Genomic DNA, 26,199 nt, shown 5'->3' with positions numbered 1-26,199 from the left:
GTCCTCAAACTTTATCAGAACGCCAGTGTGTCTATGGCTCAAAAAGAGTTAGGAATCCCTGAACTACAGGAAACAGGTAAAATAAAGTATGGCATGTCTGTATAATGAAATGCTACATAGCCATTAAAGTTGATTTTGTAGGTGGGATGTAGAGCAATTGGAACTCTCATACACTGCAGGAGAGAGTGTAAATTGGTGCAGCCATTTTGGAGACTTTTTTTTTTCTGCTAATGCTGAATATATGCATATCTATGACCTAGCAGTTGCACTCCTAAGCATATATGCAACAGAAATGTATACATATGTTCACCAAAAGACATCTACTGAATGTTCATAGCAGCTATAACAGCCAAAACCTGAAAACAACCCCCATGTCCCTCAACAGCAGAATGGATAAATAAATTGTGATATATTTATACAAAGGAATACTATATGGCAGTTAAGTGTGACTGAAATGTTGCTATATGCAATGACACGAACTAATCTCATTCATATACTGTTGAGTGAAAGTATACAGACATAAGAATAAATACTGTATAATTCTATTATCAGTATATAAATACTGTGTAAAGTTCAAAAAGCAGGCAAAACTCATTAGAAATTAGAAGTCAGGATAGTGGCTTCTTTTGCAGGAGAGGAGACAGTGACGAGGAGAAGGTCCAAAAGGTTTTTTGGAATGCTGGTAATGATCTATTGTTTTATATTGGTACTGGATATAAAAGTAGATTCAATTTATGAAGACACTTTGAACTTTACACTTATAATTTTTGCATATTTTGGTTTTTATGTTCTACTTGAATCAAAGGTTGCTTAAAAAATGACACTGTAGAAAAATTTCAATAACATGGAAAGATATTCCTGTCATGTTATATTAAAATATAGGTTAATACAGGTACAAATTGTGTATAGAGTATGCTACCATTTTTTTTCCTTAAGGATCATCACGCATATATGCTTGTAAATGCATAACGTATCTCCAGGAGAATATACAAGTAAATTATACGAGTAATTGCTTCTAGAGAGGGGGGACAGGGAGAGAGATTTATTTTTCACTTTATGACCTTTTGTACCTTTTGAAGTTTTACTTATGTACCTATATTGCCAATTTAATGCGTAAATAAATTAATGATAATGCAGATTATGATTTCATTTTTGTGAAAATAAAGGACTGGCACTACCCACATCAAAATGATAACCGTGTTTACCTCTGGGTGATGAGGTTATGGATGATTTTTCTTTATTTTTCACCATATCTGTATTTTCTCAGTCTTCTAATGTGAACATGTGTTTTTTTTTGGCTGTGCCATGTGGCTTGCAGGACCTCAGTTCCCCTACAGTGAAAGCCCGGAATCCTAACCACTAGGCCACCAGAGAACTCCCAACGAGTATTTCTTTTGAGAATGAGAAAGTCATTAAACTTATTTTTTTGTTTTTTTTTTTTGGCCGTGCCACGTGGCTTGTGGGATCTTAGTTCCCCAACCAGGGGTTGAACCCAGGCCCACAGCAGTGAAAGCACTGAGTCTTAACCACTGGACCACCAGGGAATTCCCTAAACTTGTTTTTACAATTTAGTTTTTGTCAGTGTTATTGAAATATAATTGCATACAATAAAATGCAGTGATTTTATGTGTACAGTTCAGAGTTTCACAAAGGTGCACCCATCTCATCATCACTCAGTCAAGACAGAGTTTCCACCCCCTAGGGAGTTCCTCCCTGTCCCTTTGCAGTCAACCTTTCCCTCTCCTAAGGAAGCAGCCATTGATCTAATTTCTAGCACCATAGCTTAGTTTTGTCTTCTACAGAAGGTCATAGAAATGGGATTATACAGTATGTAATCTCTTGTGTCTGACTTCTTTCACCCAACATAATGATTTGAGATTGATCACCCAACATAATGATTTGAGATTGATTTATGTTTTGTGTGTATCAATAATTCATTATAATTTTTTTAAATGAAGAGCGATGTCCTAAGCACTTACTGCTTTCTGATCTGTAGACTGAGACCCCATCCACGCAGAAAACAATCCTCCACAGCCTCTCCAGGCACGTCTGCCGCTGCGTGCCTGCTGCTGGCTGAGAGATCTTACCGCCTCCACGTCCTGGGAGGAAAGGCAGCAGTCACCCCCCTCCCCCGCGGCAGCGCCAGTCTCAGGTGAGAGCCACCCTGCTCGTCGCCATTGTTCTGCGAGTGACAGCCTCCGGGGCAAATGGAAAGCCTTCAACCTGAAGGCTGTCAACTGCAGACAAGAATTCCTTTCTTTGTCAGGCTGGGTGGTCTCTGGGGCTTCGGCATCAACCTGCACAAAAGATGATAAGCATCGTGTGTGCTTGCAGAAAAACCTCGCCACCACCCAACGACTCTAACCGCACTCCTTTGTAAGGCCAGGATTAGCCCAGACGAGGCTCCCCGTGACTGTGTACAAACCATCAAATCCCAGCCCCAGGAGGGCATCCAGGGGTCGTTTAGTCCATTCCCCCCATCGCGACCCTGACCACCTGCATGCTTCATGAAATATATTTGTCCAAGAATCTTAGTCATAGACATCTAGAAGGTCCCTTAGAGATTACGGTTTGACCCTCTCAGGCTTCAAAAAGGGGTCCAGACTTTCCCAAGGTCACACAGCACAAGGGCAAGAACCCACGTCCTGGAAGCCTTCCTCTCTGGGGTGCTCTTTCCATTACTTCAAGGTGCTTTTGTTATTAAATGAACCCCCTGCCCAATAGTACAATGTAAAATGTAATTTCTAACCTTCCAATGTAAAAGTGTGTGTGTGTGTGTGTGTGTGTGTGTGTGTGTGTGTGTGTGTATCTATCTCCAGCAGCCTTCGCGTAGGTAAAGGCTTTCTTGCACCTGTGGTGAGTACACCGGGCCGGGTTCATTTATGGAGTACTTTGGTGCCCTCTACTGGTTACCAGTTATGGCAGCAACAACAGCTACCCCTTACTGTGCCTACTGTGCAGGACATTCAACGTGTGCCATTACTGCTGATTTTGAATCCAAAGAACAGGCCTGTAGACTAGGCAGTTTTATCTGTATTTTATAGATGAGGAAGTAGGGGCTCTTAGACATTAGATGTTCTGCCCAAAGTGGCTGAGCCTGGATTCAAACCCAGCCTTGTGGGACCCCAAGTTCCTTCCACACTTCCATGTCAATGCCACTTGTCACAATCCTGACACTGTGTGTAGGACTTTCCCCTTAAAACGACTTCTACCCACCTCAAAATCTGCCAGGAATTGGGTGTTAATGCCCCTGTTTACACAATGGGGAGGCCTGGGCTGGGACATCAGTGACTTGCCCAGGGTCCAGATCCAGTAAACCCTGTGCTCCTGCTCAATGCCAGGCTACTGCCCAGGAGAGCCACACACAAGGTCCACAAGGGAACTTCTTCCTGGGGCAGCAGCCTTCATCCAGGAGAGGGATTGGGAGACCATGTTCCCACCCAGGGCACCTCCCTCTATTCTAGGCCCCAAGGGACTCAGAGATAAAGAAAACACGTATTCAACTTGTGGGGGACTCCCATCCACTGGATTCAACAGATGCTGTGAAACTGGGCCCCTGGTGTATGTGTGTAAATGAGTGAATGAATGGATGGAGTGGCTGAGAGGTGAAGGTTAGGACTAATGGCAGAGGCTGTGCAGGTTGGGGGGTGGTTGGCCCAGTGTACTGTAAAGGGGTTGATTTCAGTTTAATTTGAAGAGCCCATTCCTATCAGTCACAGCAGTCCACAGACAGAGATGGCTGAATTCGTGGGCTTGGGCTCCAATCCCTGGATATGCAAGCAGAGTTAAGAAGACCACAGAAGAGACGTTGTAGAGGGATTTCAAGCCTGTATGATATTTTCTAAACATCAGCATCAAGATTTAGAAGTTGGAAGATTTCACATAAAAATCCCAATTTTTAGCTCTTCTTTAACAAAGTAGAAGGCCTGGCTTCACTGGGCCTGCTGCAGTCCTGTCACAGCTGTCCTCTCGGTTCCCTATTGTCGCCCCAGCAACAAGGATGACTGGGATGCCATTTCTTATTGCACCTGTGCTGTTGTTTCTCTTACTGCAAAAACAAAAATAAAAACATCTTTTAGTTCTTTCTGAAAAGAGGAAAAATTTAAAAACCAAGTCATTTGTTTTAAGAAAAATAGTGTACAACATATTTATCTGTGGAAGTGAAGAAATTTCTATACATTTAAAAGGCAAGTGCTCAACTGGCTCCATTGGTTTTCATTACTAGCTTGGACCCCATGACAGCTTGAATTTGCTGCCCTATAGGGTCTTTCGTGTCTTCTCATCCCTGCTGTGTGGACCTCAGGTCAGACTTTCACCGTCTTGCCACTTGGGTCTTCAGCTCCTGAGATGAGGGGCCACTGGAGCCGGCCATGAGTGTAGTCCTGGGTCTTGTGGTCTGAGATAGGAGGAAATCCTGCCCAGTGAGGCTGCTATGAACTTCCAGTTAAGTGAGATGATAAAGGCCTGGCAGACCACATCGATGCCTCTGCCCAGGGAAGCCCTTTGGAGATGTAGTGCCTTGATCACAACTTTTCTGAATTGGCCTCCCTCCCAACACTTTTTTCCCAGCCCTTCCCTCTCCATCCTGGCCACATGGACAGTGCTCTGATTCTTGGAGTATTGTCCAGAAGTGGGCACCAGCTTCAGATGTGGTCTGAACAGCTCAAATCAGCAGGACAAACGTCTCCCTCAGTTCAGACACCCTGCTCTTATTCTTGTCACCTCAGATCACATCATCTCTTTTCATCAGTCACATCACATGTTGGTTGCCACTGAGTTTGTAAGACACCGAGACCTTCAGATTATTTTTTCAGGAACCCTTCTCAAGAGAGTTCTACCCCTGCCTTAACTGAAAATCATAGACAGTGAATGTTGAACATGGTCCTGGAGATCATCTAATGTCACCTCCCACATATGCAGAAAGAGACCACTTCATCAGACACCCTGACAAAATTGTTGAACTGAAATGAGGAAGTTCACACTAACACACTTAGTACTGTTTTACCCACAGCTCCACTCCTCCAGGAATGGATCTTGATTTTGTAAAACAAACAAACAAAAAACCCCAAACACATTAATCACCCTTTCTAGCTTAATGTCCTTCATAAGTTTGATTAGTACAATTTCTATATTTTCAGGTAGGTTAGTATCACATATTAGATATTCTGCTTACCAGAGTAACTCATTACCATTGTAGAAGACTTAGAAAATACAAAAAGCATAAGGAAAACAATTAAAAACTCTAGGATATCTACAGTACATAAAGAACACTTACAATTCAACAATAAAAAGGCAAATAATCCAATTTTAAAACAGGCAAAGGGCTTGAATAGACATTTCTCCAAAGAAGATATACAAATGGCCAATATGCACATGAAAAGATACTCAACATAATTAATCTTTAAGGAAATACAAATCAAAACCACGATGAGAAACCACTTCATATCCACTAGGATGTTACAGTAAAAAAGAAGATAATAAATATTGGCAAAGATGTGGAGAAATTGAAACCCTTATACATTGCTGGTAGGAATATGAAATAATGCAGTCACTTTGGAAAAACAGTCTGGCGATTCCTCAGACTAGTAAACATAGAATTACCGTATGACTGAGCAGTTCCACTCCTAGGTGTCTACTCAAGAGAAGTGGTAACACATAACCACAGAAAAACTTGTAAACGGGCATTCATAGTATCATTATTCATCATAGCCGAAAAGTGGAAACAACTCAATGTCTATCAGCTGATGAATGGATTAAATAAAATGTGGTATATCCATAAAATGGAATGTTATTTGGCAATTAAAAAGTGAAATATTGGTACATGCTGCAACATACATGAACCTTGAAGACGTTGTGCTAGGTGAAAGAAGCCAGACACAAAAGGTCACATATTGTATGATTCCATTCATATGAAATGTCCGGAACAGTCAAATTTATGGAGACAGAAAACAAATTGGTGGTTGCTTAGGACTGAGAGGGTTTGAGAGGACACGGGGAGTGACTGCTAATGGGTGTGGCACTTGTTTCTGGGGGGAGGAGAATGCTCTACAACAGATGGTGGTGATAGCTGCCTAACTCTGTGAATACACTGAAAATGATTTGATTGCACACTTTAAATGGGTAAATTGTATGGTATGTGAATTAAATCTTAATAAAGCTGTATGACACTGCCTTTTGTGAGTGCTTTGTGGAACCTCTCTGAGATGTGTTCTGCCTGATTCATTGGGGATGCAGTGTCTCTCAGCAGCCTTGGCTGGATAGGTGTCCACCTTGGGCTGGCTCCTCTGATGGTCTCTGGATGCAGAGGGATTCTGCCTTAAGAAGCTGAAGTGCATCTTGTATCATCCAGGGGAAATAAGGCAGCTGCATGATTATAACACAGGGTGCAGGGTTGGAAGATGGGGGTGCTTGGGAGATGGAGGTGGAGGGTAATGGAGTAGCCTCAGAGAAGGGAAGAGGTTACTTCTAGCTGAAACATTGGGAAAAGGCTTCAAGGAGAGGGGAATAGTATTCTTTCAGATAAGATTGTGACAGATGGTGATGGATGTGATCAGGAAGAATCCAGATTAGACTTGAAGCTCCTTGAGAGGAGGACCATTAATTCATTGCTGTATTCCTGGTCCTCAGCACAGGACCTGGCTTGGAACACGGTGTCATGGTGTCATAAAGTTGCTGACTGAATGAATATACAAATGAAAGAATGAGTGAGTGAGTGTATGAACAAAAGAATTGCAGGGAGACAAATAACTCAGAAGCAAGAGGAATGCAGGACTGGCCTAGAAGATAGACCAGTTTGGTTAAAGCATAAAGTTCAATGAGGATTTACAGAAGGTAAGTCCCTGCAAAAGGCGGCTGAAACCAGATGATGGGGATTAGCTATAGACTTGGGGTCAAATGACTTTTGAGCAAATGGTTAAAGCTGTAATTCTTTTTCTTTTTTTTCATTTTTTGCCACGCTACACAGCTTGTGGGATCTTAGTTCCCTGATCACGGATTGAACCCGGGCCTTCGGCAGTGAAAGTGCACAGTGTCCTAACCACTGGACTGCCAGGGAATTCCTTAAAGTTGTACTTTAGAAAGATGCGGTAAGGCCAAGTGGAAGATGGGTCAGAAGGGGTCAGCCTGGAGGCTGGGAGACCAGCTTAGAGGCTGGTCAGGCAAAAGATGATGGGGGCTAAAGTAGGCCAGTAGTAGTGGGACCAGAGAAGGGATGGAAGCCAGAGACATTCAGCCAATTTCCAAGCATTATAAAAACTGTAAAAGCAAGTGCATCTGGTGACAGTTCACCTATTCAACAGAACTCCAACTATTAGAGGAAGTACTTGCCAATAAAAAAGTTGGAATAAAAGTTGCAACCACACTTTTTATAAAGGTAATTGAAAGGAAAACAAAAACCCCAATTGGGGATAGTAAGAAAACAGGGAACCACAAAACTATGACCCCATTATGTAAATTGGAGTTCATCCATATAATGAATGAGCCCTGGACCACATTCATCCTCCCTTGGCCCTATCTAAGACTGGCAATAATAACTCTCAGACCAGGCTTCAGACAAAGACAGCCCAGTCTGTTTCAAACCACTTGGTTAGCATGTAAGGTATTACAAGGATCTGGTTTCTGATCCCAGCTCTGCATTAACTCAGGCAGAACAAGTACTAGTGGAGAAGTAAGAGGAAGACATTCTAACTTCCAGACTTAACGAGTTTAGTGGTTGAGAATATTGATACTGGGGCAGGGCTGTGCCTGGTTGAACTCAGCTCTGTCACCTTGACCTTGAACAAGTTATTTAACATCTCTGTGCCTTAGTTATCTCATCTATAAACTGGCACTAGTGAGTATACTCATTGAGTAGTTATGAAAATTAGATTAATTAATAAATTTTAAATGCTTAAAAACACCTACTATATTATATACTAAGCACCATGTAAGTGTTTACTATTATTATTATTATTGCAAAAAACACTGGCCAAAGCTAGACAACAATGGAGCAGGCTGTTCTGAAGTAGAGTGTTCCCTGTCACCACAGGTATAGAAGCAGAGCTGAGGTGGTTGTCAGGTTCAGCTTTGGACATTGAGTTTTCGGTGCTGGTGAGACATCCGACTAGGTTTATTCAGTATTATTCTATTTATTTAATTCCACAAACATTTAATGAGCAGCTACTCTGTGCCAGACATTGTGCTGGCGATACTGGGATGAACCAGATGGTCCCAGCTCTCGAGGACCTGATAATCTAGTTAAGGACGGCAGGTAGGTATCGCCTCTGGTGTGGAAGAGCCACAACACCAGCACACACGAGGTTCATAGGAGCCTGAGGAAGGAGACAGGGCAAGTTTCCTGGAAGAGGTAGTAAGAAGCAAGGTCCCTTGGGCCACATTCAGGACCTGGGGAATGCAGAGTCGGGAAGATCTGCCCTTGCTGGTCAGTGGGTGACTGGATTTTGGCCTCCAGTGCTGATAATCATTTTTCCTAGGTCCTGTCCTTAGTTGAATGTTTGGACCCTCCAACTTCTTATTGCTTCTGGAAAGAAAATTTTTGTGAGTCTTTAAGATGTTTTCTAAATCCCTTTGCACACACATTTTATTGATCAAGGTTCCAATATGATGTTTTTGCCTCAATCCCTTTATCTTTTGGTTCAGGGAGGTCGAAATCTAAGTTCTTCCAGAAGGAGCGTCAATCACAGCCAAAAGAGACTGCATTTCCTGGTTACTAAGTCAATACAGCTTAGGTCTACGGGATCGGGCTAATTTCTGTGTTGCTGCATCCTCGTCCCAGACAGTTCTCCCCCTTGGCATGCTCCTTACCACAGATGTTCTCCTATTGTGAATTTATGCCAACGATGTTCAAAGTAACCACATTAAGGGGGTAAAGCCCCAGGAATCAGGGGAAAAATGAGTGTAAAAAAGAAAGCCACACACATGTACTATTTACTAGATAATAAAGACAAATATGTTCACATCCTGTCATCTCAGGCATGAATAACCCCAGAAATGCTCTCAGAGAGGAGGCCCTGTCAGGAAACACTGCCAAGTTTCTCATTCCCCTTCCTGGCTTCCATTCTTACCTGCCTGCTCTTTTTCAGCCTCCGTTAAGGGCTTTCAGCTCTTCCTGTGCTTTGTTAATTACCCCTCTTTCAGCCAGGATCACAGTTGGTCTGGGAGGTGAGAGGTACAAAGCAGGAAGACAGATGTAGTCGCAGGTTTTTCCCGACACTGTGAATGGGAAGAGGCAAGAACACATCCACTGGTCTGTTCTCCTTGCCTGTTTTCCTTTTGTGCCCCCACCAAGATGACTCATGCCCCTGTGCTCCAGGCAAGCCCTGCAGCCTCTGTCACTGTGTGGGATGCACAGATCAGGGCATGTACTCCTCTTTTCTCTAAAGGAGGAGTCTCAGTTTACCTTGGTTGAGGCCTCAGCTAACAATTCAGACCCAATTACACGAAACTTGCTAACAAAGGTCAGGAAGCCCGAAGAGAGGGAGTTACCGGTAAAAGGAAATCCAACAGTTTGTCAAGAGTTAACAAAATACCAGGGCTGGTGCAGCATCTGAGCTATGGTCCATGTCCTTCAATATTCAAGCTTGGAATGCTTTTCTGGGGAGGAGTTTCTAGTGGCTAATTATTGTCAAAATTTACATTGGGGGAGAACTGTTACCTTGTCCTACGGAAATATTGCACAGCCTTAGATGCTCCTAGAGCTGTGTAGAGTCTAGAGGGGTCATTTAAGGGTGCTGGCTCTCAAAGTTTGCTGCCCATTAGAATCATGGGGGTGGGGGAGAGGTTGCTTTATAAAATCCTAATGCCCAGATCCCACCTCTGACCAATGATATCAAACTCTGTTTGTGGTTTTTAAACTCCCCAGGTGCTTCCAACGTGCAGCCAAGTTTGAGAACCTGTGGGCCAGACCCTTACTATTGGATCTGTGGTTCGTGGAGCTGCAGCCCCATCAGGGAGCTCATTAGAGATGCGTATTCTCGAGTCCCACCATGGACCTACTGAATGAGAATGCTCATTTTAACAAGATCACCATGTGACTTGTATGTGCATTACAATTTGAGAAGCAGTTACTTTTCTTCAAACATTGGGCAGTTGGCAACAATGGGCCCAAATTCTGTCTACCCACTGGAGCTGTGCAGTAGCTTTTCCCTTAGCGGGGCCCTCACACTCCAGTTTGCCAGAGCCCCACACCTGGATGGATTCATTAACTTCCGTTACCTGCCTGGGCCCAGTTAGAATTGGAATTTTTAAAAACCTTACTATAAAATAAAATTTACCATTAGTAACACATAGTACATTCACAATGTTGTGAAGCCGTTACAACAGAACATTTTCATTACCCCAAAAGGAAGTCCCATACTTATTAAGCAGTCGCTTCTCATTTCCCTCTCCCCTCAGTCCCTGGCAACCACTAATCTGCTTTTTTGTTACTATGGGTTTGCTTATTTCAAATGTTTCATATAAAAGAAATGTATAATGTTTTCTTTTCTTTTTTTAAAAATAAATTTATTTATTTATTTATTTTGGGCTGTGTTGGGTCTTCGTTGCTGTGAGCAGGTTTTCCCTAATTGTGGCGAGCAGGGGCTACTCTTCATTGCGGTACGCAGGCTTCTCATTGCAGTGGCTTCTCTTGTCAAGGAGCACAGGCTGTAGGTGCGGGGGCTTCAGTAGTTGTGACACGCGGGCTCTAATGCGCAGGCTCAGTAGTTGTGGCGCACAGGCTTAGTTGCTCTGCGGCATGTGGGATCTTCCAGGACCAGGAATCAAACCCGTGTCCCCTGCATTTGCAGGCAGATTCTTAACCACTGTGCCACCAGGGAAGTCCCTATAATGTTTTCAAGGTTCATCCACGTTGTAGCATGTGTCAGTACTTCCTTTTTATGGCTGAATTATATTCCTTGTTTGGATATGTCACACTTTGTTTATCCATTCATCATTTGATGGACATTTGGGTAGTTTCAGTCTTTTGGCTATTGTGAATAGTGCTGCTATGAACATTTGTATGCAAGTTTTTGTTTGAACACCTGTTTTCAACCTTTGAGGACTTGAATTCTACCTGGGAGTGAAATTGATGACTTATATGGTAATTCTATATGTTTAACTTTTTGGAGAATAGCCAAACTGTTTGCCATGGGCAGCATTGTTTTACATTCCCACTAGCAATGTATGAGGATTCCAATTTCTCCACATCCTTGCCAACATTTGTTATTTTCTGGGTTTTTTTTTTTTTCTCTTAATTCTGGTCATAGTAATGGGTGTGAAATGGTATCACACTTCACTTTTGATCTGATGCTTTTCATTTGCATTTCACTAATGATGAATTCTTTTCATGTGCTTGTTTGGCCACTTGTACATCTTCTTTAGAAAAATATCTATTTAAGTTTTTAGCTCATTTAAAAACTGTTATTTGCCTTTTTGTTATTTAGTTGTAAGAGTTCCCTTTTCAGATACAGGTATCCCTCGCTTTTCAAGTCGCTTTATCTCAATTTGCTTTTACGAAAGACCTTCATTAGTACCTGTTTTTGCTAACAGAAAGAAATGTGAAGAGGATTTCCGCTTTCAGGAAAAAAGGGGGAAAGCAAAAATAGTGTTTGAGTTTGTTTTGCATGAGGCAGTAAAGAGGCAGTGCGCTTTGAGAGAATGACACCACCAAGCTCCTTCCCGGGGAACTGCCCTCAGCATCTTATCATCCAGCTGCCATAGCTTTCAACTGTGTCTGTGAGCATCTGTGCTTTATCTCGATTTATTTTGTGCAGGTGCATTCGTTAGCAAGATGTGTCCTAAGGTAATTGCTTCTTTGCTTTATGCCATTTTGGCTTAGAAAAGGTTTCTTAGGAATGCTCTACTTTTGGATAGGGAACATGGAAACCTGTATATGATTTCCAAATATTTTCTCCCATTCTGTGAGTTGTCTTTCCATTTTCTTGACAGTGTCCTTTGATGAACAAAAGTTTTCAATTTTGATGAAGTTAAATTTCTCTAATTTTTTCTTTTCTTGCTCGTGCTTTAGGTGTCATATAGAATTTGAGATTTTATCACCTGGACAAGATCAATGAATGGGGAGCAAGAAGAATCTGAGGAGAAAGGGAGTAGGGATGGCTTGAGGTCTCTGTCTCCAGTTCAACCAGAAGAGCTCAGCATTTCTCTGCTTTATATAAGGTCCTCCAAATATACATGTATTTGATAGATTAGAACCACTAGTTTGTGCTTGTCAAACTTTTATCATTGAATATTAGTGGGAAACCTCAGTGTGCCAGCTTGCTCTAAAAACTAGTCCCAAATGGTATATGTAGTAATTAGAACTTAATGCTTTCTGGCTTCAGTTAAGTTTTATTTGTAATAAAGAAAAAGCATACATTTTTAGAAAATCGTGCAGTGTTTCTTCTGCTTCATTTACCACACGTTTGGGAAGTCAGGATTTGGCCCAAATCCAAACCCACTGTCTACCTGGTGGCAGCTCATCCACACTGAAGAAACATTCCAAGGAAAAGACAGCCAAGCTCAAGCATACCAGCCTTGGGAACCTGGTGCTGCATTTGCCTGATGTCACAGCAAGTGAGAGTTTAAACCCAGGCGCTCTCATTTCGAATCTAAGACACTGTCCCCCTAGGCCAGGTGTTGTAAGTAGTCAGACCAATCATCTATTGATCTCTCTTGATTGGCACTACTATTACTACTAGCTGCCATTTTATTTTATTATTCCATTTTACATTTTTTGGCTGTGCTGCTGGCATGCGGGATCTTAGTTCCCCAACCAGGTTTGGAACTCGCGCCCCCTGCATTGGAAGCACGGAGTCTTAACCTCTGGACTGCAAGGGAAGTCCTGCCATCATTTTTGGAAGCTTTCTATGTGCCAGGCATTGTGCTGAAAGGCTACATCTAATCTTCCCAACAACCATGAAAGTGGTTCCGTAATTATCCTCATTTTACTACTGAAGAAAATGAACTCAGGTTAAATAACTTGCTGAAGTCACGCAGATGGCAAGTGTCAGAGATAGGATTTAACCCAAGTCTGACTCCAAAGTCCATATTCTGAACCACCAAGCGAAACTATTATTTCAAAGATGACCAGGTCTTAATCACCGATCTCTGCCACGGCCCTCCCCCTGGGTTAAAGCCAGCCAGTAGTCCCCGGGCCGACGCGTGCGCAGACTCCGCCCGCCGCCCCGCCCTTTCTCACATACTTCTCAAATTGCGCAGGCGCTCTCTTTGTCGGAGGCTGAGCCGTGGAGCAGGCGCGGAGGCGGAGCAGGCGCGGAGGCGGTGCCGGCGGGGCCTTGGGCACGCTTCGGGGCGCCAATGAGCGTGCGCGGGGCTAGAGCCACAGTCCTTGGGGGAGCACGGAGATGGCGGCCGCCGGGGGAGCTTCGTCTGAGCCGGCGGTTTCCGAACAGCCGGCGGAGCTGTCTGCCTCGGTGCGGGCGAGCATTGAGCGGAAGCGGCAGCGGGCGCTGATGCTGCGCCAGGCCCGGCTGGCGGCCCGGCCTTACCCGGCGACGGCGGCTGCGGCTACCGGAGGTTTGGGCCCGGGCGGCGCCTGCCCCTTCTCTTTCCTTGCGGACCTGGGGCAGCGTCTTGGGTGTGGCGTGCACTCCCTTCGCGTTTCCGCGCAGACCCTCCCGCAGTCCCAGGTGCGGGGGGTGGGGGTGGGATCCGCTCAGCGGGCCTTGTCAGAGCGGGCTGTCCGAGACCACAGGGCGACTCCTGACTCCCAGCCGTGGCCTTTCCTCCCTGCTCCTGGGCGGTCCTTAGCTTGGGAATGCAGCCGCCCTCTTCGTCGGGAAATGCCAGCCACTGCCTCAGCTCTCCCTTTCTGCTCTCTTCCTGCAGCTTTCACCGGTCCCAGGGGTGGTTTTGGTGTAAAGCTTTTAGACCTTGTAACACATTTAACTAGTGGTCCTGCACCAGCTTCCCTCAGTCATCCATTTACCACAGGGTGATTGAGTGCATATTCCGTAACCCGCACAGTGCTTGCTCCCGCTGCTGCCTTCGTGGGGCTAACAGAGTGGCACCTGTTGTGCTTCACGTTTTTCAAATTGGCTGATTTGATTCTCACAGCTAACCTGTGAGAAAATAATTAGGACAGGGTTTGGTATCCCTGTTTTACTGAGGATCAGAAAAGGAAAGGGGGGTTTGCTCAGGTCCATCCCAGTAAGTGCAAAGGCTAATCAGGACTAGAACTCGGGTCATCTGACCCTGGGTTCGGGGCCTTTCCTTGCTCACCAGCTGCCTCTGCTATACTAGGCATGTCTCTCTCTCTCATAGGAAGAAAGGCTGTTACTCTTGTTTGGATTTCATCTTTCCCTTTTCTTAGCCCGTGGCGGCTTATTTGTCTCTTTGCCTATCATGTATGTGTCTATCATGTAATTCTCCAGCGGGGTCAACTAATAATTGGGGTCAATTCTCCAGTGGGGTCAACTAATAATTTTCCTCAGGGAAATACAGTTTGGTTGACATGTGGTTCTTCAGGACTACCTCTATAACGTGAAGCACAACTGTTCCTAAACCTGTATCCATACTGTGTGACCAGTTGAGCACGGTCAGAGCTGTGTCATCCACTACCCTTTTTCATCAGCCAGAAGTAAGGAAGAGTGAAAAGAGCGAGCTGCGTGTCTTGATATTCATACTGACACTGAATCTGCAAATTTCAACCACTTTTAATGGTTGTGGTCTCATCCTTTCTGCTTTATAGTGGTTTTCTTTTATTCTTTTCCCAACTTGAAGCATTCTAGGGTCAAGACAAAAAGTTGTCCATCTGCACTGATTAATTCATATTCATGATTCCATAAAGGTTTCTAGATCTGTACTAAAAGGCTGTGGAACACGGGTGCAAAATAGAGCATAAAGTGGTATTAAACTAAACGTCTGATAATGGAAAGCAAGGTAGCATGAATATTTTGTTAGATTTCTTAGGTATTTGCCAAAGAACTGAACTGTGTTGCAGCATTGTATACAAGCTGCTGTGCTTCAAGAGTTAGGTAGGTGCTGAGATTTTTAATCTTTGTAGTACTTTTATTTCAATGTACTGTACAGTTTTCATTTTCTGTGTGTGCTATGACATGCCATGAAAAAGACTGAGAAGAACTTGCTTAGAATGTGTTGCTAAGAGTAGTGCTAAGGGCCTGGGGAAAAAACAAGGCATAGCAGTAGAGAGAAATTGGGCTTTGTTTTTGTCATGATTTACCATTGTTCAGGATCCTGCTCAGATTATGGTCTTGATTACTCCAGCTTCCCTTCTTAATTCTTACTGCACTCATGAATGATCATTCTAATCATTCACTACACTATTCATGAAATCAAAATCATATTCTGATACATTCATTGATTTCTATCCAGTCAGTAAATATTCATGGAATGCTTAACTGTTTTTCAGAATTACGGAGATAAAAGCACTCAGTCTAATGAAGGGATGTAGAGAGATGAACAGACAATATACTAGAATATGAGAATTGCTGTTAACAGTAGAAACAGGCTTATACTGTAATTCCTTTATTTAATAAATTGAGGCCAGAGAAGGGGAGTTTAGACTTAAGCAAGATGATACCTACTAAATTTGTCTTAAAAAATTAGTTATAACATTCATACATTAATGTAAAATGCACTCATCTGAATTTTACCTATGTGAATACTCATGTCAATACCACAGCAATCAATATACTGTACAGACACTTCCAGAACCTTAGAAGTTTCCCTAATGGCACTTCTTAGTCAACCATTCACCCTTAGAAGTAACTATCATTCTGACCGTTTGATTAGTACTGTCTGTTTTTGAACATCATATAAATGGAATCATACAGTAACTGGCTTCTTTTGCTCAACATAATACCTGAGAGATTCATCCGTGTTGTTGCATGTGTTGGTAGTTTGTTCATTTATATGTTCTATAGTACTCTTTTATGTTGTTATACCGTAGTTTTTCCATTTTCCTTTTGATGGAAATTTGGGTTGTTTCCAGTCTGGGGCTATTATGAGGAAAACATTTGTGAGCATTTTTGATATGTCTTATGGTAGACATATGCACTCATTTCTATCGTGTATATGCCTAGAGATGGAATTCTGGGTTATAGGGGAGATGTATATTTTAACTTTAGTAGGCATTGCCGAACAATGATTATATCAATTTAAAATCTTACCAGCAATGTATGATAGTCCCAGGTGCTCCACATCCTCATCATCTGGTATTGTCAGTCTTTTTCATTTTGAGTGTTCTGGTGGGAATGGTGTTATTTCATTATGGTTTTAATTTGTATTTTCCTAATTACTTACGATGATGAGACCTTTTTCATGTGGTTACTAGCTATTTGCATACCTTCATTTGTGAAGTTTCTCTTCAGGTCTTTTCCCTTTTTTTAAGTTGGGCTATTTGTCTTTTACTGGTTTATAGGATTTCATTATGTATTCTGGATGAGTCTTTTGTCAGATATACATATTGCAAATAGCTTCTCCCAATTTGTATCTTGTCTTTTTACTCTCATAATGGTGTCTTTTGATGAATAGAGGTTCTTAGTTTTAATCAAGTTCAATTAGCAGTTTTTCTCTTATGGTTAATACGTTTGTGTCATGTTTAAGAAGTTTTTGGCTACCTCAAGTTCATGGAGTTATTCTCCAATGTTCTCTTCTAGAAGCTTTATTGTTTTACCTTTTACCCTTTACATTCAAGACTATGATCCATTTAAAAATTGTTTTGTGTATATTGTATGAGGTAGAGTCAAAGTTCATTTATTGAAACGACCATCTTTTCCTCACTGTTTTGTAGTACCTTTGTCATAAATCCTAGCACCATTTATTGAAAATATTATCTTTTTCTCACTGAATTGCCTTGAAGCCTTTGCTGTAAGTTAAGTGACCAAATATGTATAGGTCTATTTCAGGACTCTTCTATTATCAATACATTGGTCCCTTTGTTTTAGTACTATACTGTCATAATTACTGAAGCTTTGTAGTAAATCTTTAAATCTGGTAGTGTAAATCCTCCAGTTTTGTTCAGGGTTATCTTGGCTATTGTGTGTTCTTTGTATTTACATATAAACGTTAGATCAGCTTGTCAGCTCCCATTACTCCTCCCCCTTCCCAACACACACACACACACACACACACACACACACACGCGCGCGCGCGCGCGCGCGCGTTCCCACTCCCCGCCACTGCTGGGGTTTTGAATGAAATCACATTGAATCTTTAGGTAAATCTGGGGAGAATTGACTTAGATTTCTCTTAGTGGTGTTTTCAGTATAGAGGTTTTACACATCTATTCCTAGGTATTTCTTAATTCTAATTGTAGATTCTTTTGGATATTCTGTATACATAATCACATCATCTGTGAATAATGTTTTACTTCTTTCCAACCTTTATGCCTGTCTTGTTTTCTTGCCGTAGTACAGTGGCTGGGACCTTCATTATAATGTTGAATAGAAGTGGTAATAGTGGACATCCTTGTCTTATTTGATATATATTAAATTTTTAAAAGTTCCTGTTTATGCCCAAGGGAACATAAGGGCTTACCTAGTTCATTTGTTGACCACTCTTACTTTTTGTAGGCATGGCTAATGTAAAAGCAGCCCCGAAGATAATTGACACAGGAGGAGGCTTCATTCTGGAAGAGGAGGAGGAAGAAGAACATACAATTGGAAAAGTTGTTCATCAACCAGGTAAAGTGTGTTTTCAGAAAATAGATACCTAGGTTGGTCATTTTGAGTAACATGCATAATTCTTTGCAAAGTGATGCTAGAAAATGCCACATTTAGTCTAGTCACTGAGCACATTGGCTTTATAAGAGTGATAAAATTTGGCAGTTTTGCTAGTAGATTAAAAATAAAACAAATTTGGCAGTGATTCATTTAACATGTGGTTTGTGTACTTAGGGTTGATGCTCTCTGTTTTGTAATAGGTAGGCTGATAGAATAAATACTTAAAAGTATCTTGATAGGCTGAAATGAGGGACTTGAATGCAAGAGATAAAATTTTGGTCTTTACTTTATGTTTAGAGAAAAAAAAGTGGTCTGTAAAGTACAAGATAGGTCTGGCATAAAAAGAATAATAAAATAACTATTATCTAAGGTTAAAGTTTTGGTAAATCACATATATCTATATCCATCCATCCTCTGGATGAGGGTACTTTCACACTCTTTGAAAAAGATAGTTTTACTTGATCATAAGTTTGAAGCCAGCAGTGGAATGTAACAGCTTAAAAAAGCTATTCCAGTTTTGGTTGCGCATTAGAAGTGTTGTGCATTCATCAAGGTAGGTAATAATCCTGTTCTCTTCTGTGTGTGTCTAAACTATTGTTTTCAGAAGCTGACACCTGAAGGATTAAAATACTTATTTTCAGTTTGGGTGCCTTTTTTTTTTTTTAAACATCTTTATTGGAGAATAATTGCTTTACAATGGTGTGTTAGTTTCTGCTTTATAACAAAGTGAATCAGCTATACATATGCATATATCCCCATATCTCTTCCCTCTTGCGTCTCCCTCCCACCCCCCCATCCCACCCCTCTAGGTGGTCACAAACCACCGAGCTGATCTCCCTGTGCTATGCGGCTGCTTCCCACTAGCTATCGATTTTACATTTGGTAGTGTACATATGTCCATGCCACTCTCTCACTTTGTCACAGCTTACCCATCCCCCTCCCCATGTCCTCAAGTCCATTCTCTACGTCTGCGTCTTTATTCCTGTCCTGCCCCTAGGTTCTTCAGAACCTTTTTTTTTTTTTTTTTTTAGATTCCATATATATGTGTTAGCATACGGTATTTGTTTTTCTCCTGACTTACTTCACTCTGTATTACAGACTCTAGGTCCATCCACCTCACTACAAATAACTCAATTTCGTTTCTTTTTATGACTGAGTAATATTCCACTGTATATATTGGGTGCCATATTTTATGAGGGCTGTTGACAAGTGTATATGTCCAAAACAGCGTGGTCAAAATGGAAATATTGAAATTGGCATGTGAGGAACAGTTGTCAAAACTGGATACGTTTAACTTAGGAACACTTCAGCTGCCTGCAAATGCAAGAAGTATTCCTCTGTGGAAGACAGACTATACTTACTGTGATTTGCCCTGGAGGGGAGAATTGAAACAGTGGGTAACAGTTACAGTGAGGGAGATTCCAACCCAGTATAATGAACTTGTACTTTGCACTAAATAGGGTGTTGGCACATATATCATGTGAGCCAAACCATGTGGAGTGCTGCCTCTAAATAGCAAAGCATTGGAGGGGTTCAGAGATTGAGAGACACTTGAGTATGATATTGTAGAAAAACCCTGTATCAGGAGGGAATGCCTTGAATTCAATGACCTGTAAAGTCCTTACGATTTTATGGATATGAAGATTCACTGTAACTGTTATTCTGTAGATTCCTGAATCCACCACGGGCTTATAAAGCCCTGTTCATTTAACAGGTCATGCAACAAACATTAATTGAGAACCTACTGTAGTGCCTTTCTGCTTGACTGAGGTATGTGTGTGGCGTGTGTCATATAATGTTATTGACAGTAGGGCTGCTGCTTGCAGATAGCACTTTGGTAGCGAATTTGTGCAGGTTAGAAAAGGTATCTCTTATTCTCAAGCTGGCCCCATACATGGAAGGCAGGGAGAGGCTAAAGAAAGAGTCAGAGCACTCCAGATTGGTAGGTGGCAGTTTTAATAAGCAAGGGAACTTTCTTACGAGGCTTATCTTGGGTGGCTGTGAGTTGAGTAGATCTCCGCACCCACTTGCCAAATCTTAAAGTATATATAGAAGCTTTCACTGGGTTCAGTGCATATTCAGTCCGCATGGTCTCAACAACACCGTACTCTCTCAAGGCTGTGTCCTTGAAACAGCTCCCACTGTGGGAACGTGGGGCAGAATGTACATCCCAAGGACAGAAGAAGAGAGAGTGAGGAGCCTCTGATTGCCCAGGTCCAGCTCACAGGTTAACCGGTGGTCACATCCTTGATTACCTCTTCCACAGTGTCATCTTTGGGAGAGAAATTAGAAAAAGACCCTCTTTCTCTGGGCTGACTTAGCCTGGGTCAGGGCTCACGGCTTAAAAAGTGGTCATGGGCTGCATTTTGACACCTGTTTGCCCCCTTGGGCGGGTGCCTTTGCACAAGGAGCCTACTTTTAAGACTTTATGTGGTTGACCTCTATGGGTAGAAGAAAACAGGGAGAGTAATTAATATTTTCTATCACTTTTTTTTTTTTTAGAGTCAGACACTAATTTCTGTACTTAGACAGTCACAATGATGAAAGGGCTTGAAAAGGAAAGGAAATGGGCTTCACTAGGTTTATAAAAGTTTGGATGTCTCCATACATACTGGAGAGGGGCCCCGTGGATTAGGACACTGCAAAGGGAGATCTCAGAAAGGGGGGTTGGGGTGGAGCTTCTGCAGCTCTTGACTGAGGGAGCAGTGGAACCTCTCCTTTGGTAAAAAGCTAGATGCCTATGGAGAAGAGGCTGGTTGCTTCTCTGTGCTTTTCTGCTTCCTAGGACTTTTTTTTTAATGTTTTAAGTTACAATTGGTACGGCTTAAGAGGTCTTTATTTTCTTTTTTTTTAGTTATTTCTGAGATATACATTTTAAAGTAATAACTAGATTTATGACTTATAACATTATACCAGAACGTATAAGATTTTTAGAAATTTCATGTTAATGTCTGAAACATTTATATTAACATATTTCCATACAAATAACCCAAAGAAAGTTTAGTAGTAGTTGTTTCTTTTGTTTGTTTGTTTTTTTATACTGCAGGTTCTTATTAGTCATCAATTTTATACACATCATTGTATTCATGTCAATCCCAATCGCCCAATTCATCACACCACCATCCCCACCCCACCGCGGTTTTCCCACCTTGGTGTCCATACATTTGTTCTCTACATCTGTGTCTCAACTTCTGCCCTGCAAACCGGTTCATCTGTACCATTTTTCTAGGTTCCACATACATGCGTTAATATACGATATTCGTTTTTCTCTTTCTGACTTACTTCACTCTATATGACAGTCTCTAGATCCAGCCACGTCTCAACAAATGACTCAAGTTCGTTCCTTTTTATGGCTGAGTAATATTCCATTGTATATATGTACCACAACTTCTTTATCCATTCGTCTGTTGATGGGCATTTAGGTTGCTTCCATGACCTAGCTATTGTAAATACTGCTTCAATGAACATTGGGGTGCATGTGTCTTTTTTCTTTTTTTAAAGGAACTCCTTTATTTATTTATTTATTTTTGGTTGTGTTGGGTCTTCGTTTCTGTGTGAGGGCTTTCTCTAGTTGTGGCAGGCGGGGGCCACTCTTCATCGCGGTGCGCGGGCCTCTCACTATCGCGGCCTCTCGTTGCGGAGCACAGGCTCCAGATGCGCAGGCTCCGTAGTTGTGGCTCACGGGCCTAGTTGCTCTGCGGCATGTGGGATCTTCCCAGACCAGGGCTCGAACCTGTGTCCCCTGCATTGGCAGGCAGATTCTCAACCACTGCGCCACCAGGGAAGCCCACATGTGTCTTTTTGAATTATGGTTTTCTCTGGGTATATGTCCAGTCGTGGGATTGCTGGATCATATGGTAATTCTATTTTTAGTTTTTTAAGGAACCTCCATACTGTTCTCCATAGTGGCTGTATCAATTTACATTCCCACCAACAGTGCAAGAGGGTTCCCTTTTCTCCACACCCTCTCCAGCATTTGTTGTTTGTAGATTTTCTGATGATGCTCATTCTAACTGGGTGAGGTGATACCTCACTGTAGTTTTGATTTGCATTTCTCTAATAATTAGTGATGTTGAGCAGCTTTTCATGTGCGTCTTGGCCATCTGTATGTCTTCTTTGGAGAAATGTCTATTTAGGTCTTTTGCCCATTTTTGGATTGGGTTGTTTGTTTTTTTGTTATTGAGCTGCATAAGCTGCTTGTAAATTTTGGAGATTAATCCTTTGTCGGTTGCTTCATTTGCAAATATTTTCTCCCATTCTGAGGGTTGTCTTTTCGTCTTGTTTATGGTTTCCTTTGCTGTGCAAAAGCTTTGAAGTTTCATTAGGTCCCATTAGTTTATTTTTGTTTTTATTTCCATTATTCTAGGAGGTGGATCAAAAAAGATCTTGCTGTGATTTATGTCAAAGAGTGTTCTTCCTATATTTTCCTCTAAGAGTTTTATAGTGTCCGGTCTCACATTTAGGTCTTGAATCCATTTTGAGTTTATTTTTGTGTATGGTGTTAGGGAGTATTCTAATTTTATTCTTTTACATGTAGCTGTCCAGTTTTCCCAGCACCACTTATTGAAGAGACTGTCTTTTCTCCATTGTATATCTTTGCCTCCTTTGTCATAGATTAGTTGACCATAGGTGCGTGGGTTTATCTCTGGGCTTTCTATCTTGTTCCATTGATCTATGTTTCTGTTTTTGTGCCAGTACCATATTGTCTTGATTACTGTAGCTTTGTAGTATAGTCTGAAGTCAGAGAGTCTGATTCCTCCAGCTCCGTTTTTTTCCTTTAAGACTGCTTTGGCTATTCGGGGTTTTTTGTGTCTCCATACAAATTTTAAGATGATTTGTTCTAGTTCTGTAAAAAATGCCATTGGTAATTTGATAGGGATTGCATTGAATCTGTAGATTGCTTTGGGTAGTATAGTCATTTTCACAATGTTGACTCTTCCAATCCAAGAACATGGTATATCTCTCCATCTTTTTGTATTGTCTTTAATTTCTTTCATCAGTGTCTTATAGTTTTCTGCATACAGGTCTTTTGTCTCCCTAGGTAGGTTTATTCCTAGGTATTTTATTCTTTTTGTTGCAATGGTAAATGGGAGTGTTTCCATAATTTCTGTTTCAGATTTTTCATCATTAGTGTATGGGAATGCAAGAAATTTCTGTGCATTAATTTTGTATCCTGCAACCTTACCAAATTCATTGATGAGCTCCAGCAGTTTTCTGGTGGCATTTTTAGGATTCTCTGTGTATAGTATCATGTCATCTGCAAACAGTGACAGTTTTACTTCTTCTTTTCCAATTTGTATTCCTTTTATTTCTTTTTCTTCTCTGCTTGCCGTGGCTAGGACTTCCAGAACTATGTTGAATAATAGTGGTGAGAATGGACATCCTTGTCTCGTTCCTGATCTTAGAGGAAATGCTTTCAGTTTTTCACCATTGAGAATGATGTTTGCTGTGGGTTTGTCATATATAACCTTTATTATGTTGAGGTAGGTTCCCTCTATGCCCACTTTCTGGAGAGTTTTTATCATAAATGGGTGTTGAATTTTGTCAAAAGCTTTTTCTGCATCTATTGAGATGATCATATGGTTTTTCTTCTTCAATTTGTTAATACGGTGTATCACATTGATTGATTTGCATATATTGAAGAATCCTTGCATCCCTGGGATAAATCCCACTTGATCATGGTGTATGGTCCTTTTAATGTGTTGTTGGATTCTGTTTGCTAGTGTTTTGTTGAGGATTTTTGCATCTATATTCGTCAGTGATATTGGTCTGTATTTTTCTTTTTTTGTAGTATCTTTGTCTGGTTTTGGTATCAGGGTGATGGTGGTCTCATAGAATGAGTTTGGGAGTGTTCCTTCCTCTGCAATTTTTTGGAAGAGTTTGAGAAGGATGGGTGTTAGCTCTTCTCTAAATGTTTGATAGAATTCACCTGTGAAGCCATCTGGTCCTGGACTTTTGTTTGTTGGAAGATTTTTAATCACAGTTTCAATTTCATTACTTGTGATTGGTCTGTTCATATTTTCTATTTCTTGCTGGTTCAGTCTTGGAAGGTTGTACCTTTCTAAGAATTTGTCCATTTCTTCCAGGTTGTCCATTTTATTGGCATAGAGTTGCTTGTAGTAGTCTCTTAGGATGCTTTGTATTTCTGCGGTGTGTGTTGTATCGTCTCGTTTTTCATTTCTAATTTTATTGATTTGAGTCCTCTCTCTTTTTCTTGATGAGTCTGGCTAATGCTTTATCAATTTTGTTTATCTTCTCAAAGAACTGGCTTTTAATTTTATTGATCTTTGCTATTGTTTTCTTTGTTTCTATTTCATTTATTCCTGCTCTGATCTTTATGATTTCTTTCCTTCTACTAACTTTGGGTTTTGTTTGTACTTCTTTCTCTAGTTCCTTTAGGTGTAAGGTTAGATTTTTTATCTGAGATATTTCTTGTTTCTTGAGGTAGGCTTGTATAGGTATAAACTTCCCTCTTAGAACTGCTTTTGCTGCATCCCGTAGGTTTTAGATCATCGTGTTTTCTTTTTTTTTTTTTAACATCTTTATTGGAGTATAATTGCTTTACAATGGTGTGTTAGTTTCTGCTTTATAACAAAGTGAATCAGTTATACATATACATATGTTCCCATATCTCTTTCCTCTTGCGTCTCCCTCCCTCCCTCCCTCCCTATCCCACCCCTCTAGGTGGTCACAAACCACCGAGCTGATCTCCCTGTGCTATGCTGCTGCTTTCCACTAGCTATCTATTTTACGTTTGGTAGTGTATATATGTCCATGCCACTCTCTCACTTTGTCACAGCTTACCTTTCCCCCTCCCCATATCCTCAAGTCCATTCTCTAGTAGGTCTGTGTCTTTATTCCTGTCTTACCCCTAGGTTCTTCATGACCTTTTTTTTTTTTCCTCCTTAGATTCCATATATATGTGTTAGCATATGGTATTTGTTTTCCTCTTTCTGACTTAATTCACTCTGTATGACAGACTCTAGGTCCATCCACCTCACTACAAATAACTCAGTTTCATTTTTTTTTATTGCTGAGTAATATTTCATTGTATATATGTGCCACATCTTCTTTATCCATTCATCCGATGATGGACACTTAGGTTGCTTCCATGTCCTGGCTATTGTAAATAGAGCTGCAGTGAACGTTGTGGTACATGACTCTTTTTGAATTATGGTTTTCTCAGGGTATATGCCCATTAGTGGGATTGCTGGGTCGTATGGTAGTTCTATTTTTAGTTTTTCAAAGAACCTCCATACTGTTCTCCATAGTGGCTGTATCAACTTACATTCCCACCAACAGTGCAAGAGGGTTCCCTTTTCTCCACACCCTCTCCAGCATTTATTGTTTCTAGATTTTTGTTGATGGCCATTCTGACCGGTGTGAGATGATATCTCATTGTAGTTTTGATTTGCATTTCTCTAATGATTAATGATGTTGAGCATTCTTTCATGTGTTTGTGGCAATCTGTATATGTTCTTTGGAGAAATGTCTATTTAGGTCTTTTGCCCATTTTTGGATTGGGTTGTTTGTTTTTTTGTTATTGAGCTGCATGAGCTGCTTGTAAATTTTGGAGATTAATCCTTTGTCAGTTGCTTCATTTGCAAATATTTTCTCCCATTCTGAGGGTTGTCTTTTCGTCTTGTTTATGGTTTCCTTTGCTGTGCAAAAGGTTTTAAGTTACATTAGGTCCCATTTGTTTATTTTTGTTTTTATTTCCATTTCTCTAGGAGGTAGGTCAAAAAGGATCTTGCTGTGATTTATGTCATAGAGTGTTCTACCTATGTTTTCCTCTAAGAGTTTGATAGTGTCTGGCCTTACATTTAGGTCTTTAATGCATTTTGAGTTTATTTTTGTGTATGGTGTTAGGGAGTGTTCTAATTTCATACTTTTACATGTAGCTGTGCAGTTTTCCCAGCACCACTTATTGAAGAGGCTGTCTTTTCTCCACTGTATATTCTTGCCTCCTTTATCAAAGATAAGGTGACCATATGTGCATGGGTTTATCTCTGGGCTTTCTATCCTGTTCCATTGATTTATATTTCTGTTTTTGTGCCAGTACCATACTGTCTTGATTACTGTAGCTTTGTAGTATAGTCTGAAGTCCGGGAGCCGGATTCCTCCAGCTCCATTTTTCGTTCTCAAGATTGCTTTGGCTATTCGGGGTGTTTTGTGTTTCCATACAAATTGTGAAATTTTTTGTTCTAGTTCTGTGAAAAATGCCATTGGTAATTTGATAGGGATTGCATTGAATCTGTAGATTGCTTTGGGTAGTAGAGTCATTTTCACAATGTTGATTCTTCCAGTCCAAGAACATGGTATATCTCTCCATCTATTTGTATCATCTTTACTTTCTTTCATCAGTGTCTTATAATTTTCTGCATACAGGTCTTTTGTCTCCTTAAGTAGGTTTATTCCTAGATATTTTATTCTTTTTGTTGCAGTGGTAAATGGGAGTGTTTTCTTAATTTCACTTTCAGATTTTTCATCATTAGTGTATAAGTATGCTAGAGATTTC

The 26,199-nt window shown here is 41.2% G+C and overlaps 1 protein-coding gene across 1 annotated transcript in view; it reads left to right on the top strand.

Moving 5' to 3' along the window:
* Positions 1–13,221: 13,221 nt before the first annotated feature.
* XPA (XPA, DNA damage recognition and repair factor) overlaps positions 13,222–26,199 on the top strand; it is a 38,463-nt gene continuing 25,485 nt past the window's right edge. Inside the window, exons 1-2 of the mRNA XM_007197039.3 lie at positions 13,222–13,512; positions 17,532–17,642. Coding sequence (XP_007197101.2) covers positions 13,341–13,512; positions 17,532–17,642 — 283 coding nt within the window. The 5' untranslated portion in view covers positions 13,222–13,340. The remainder of the gene's footprint in view (positions 13,513–17,531; positions 17,643–26,199) is intronic.

This window comes from Balaenoptera acutorostrata, chromosome 6, assembly GCF_949987535.1.
Source record: "Balaenoptera acutorostrata chromosome 6, mBalAcu1.1, whole genome shotgun sequence".
NCBI lineage: Eukaryota > Metazoa > Chordata > Mammalia > Artiodactyla > Balaenopteridae > Balaenoptera > Balaenoptera acutorostrata.
Note: the sequence above shows the minus strand (reverse complement) of the source record. Positions and strands in the feature narration are given on the sequence as shown.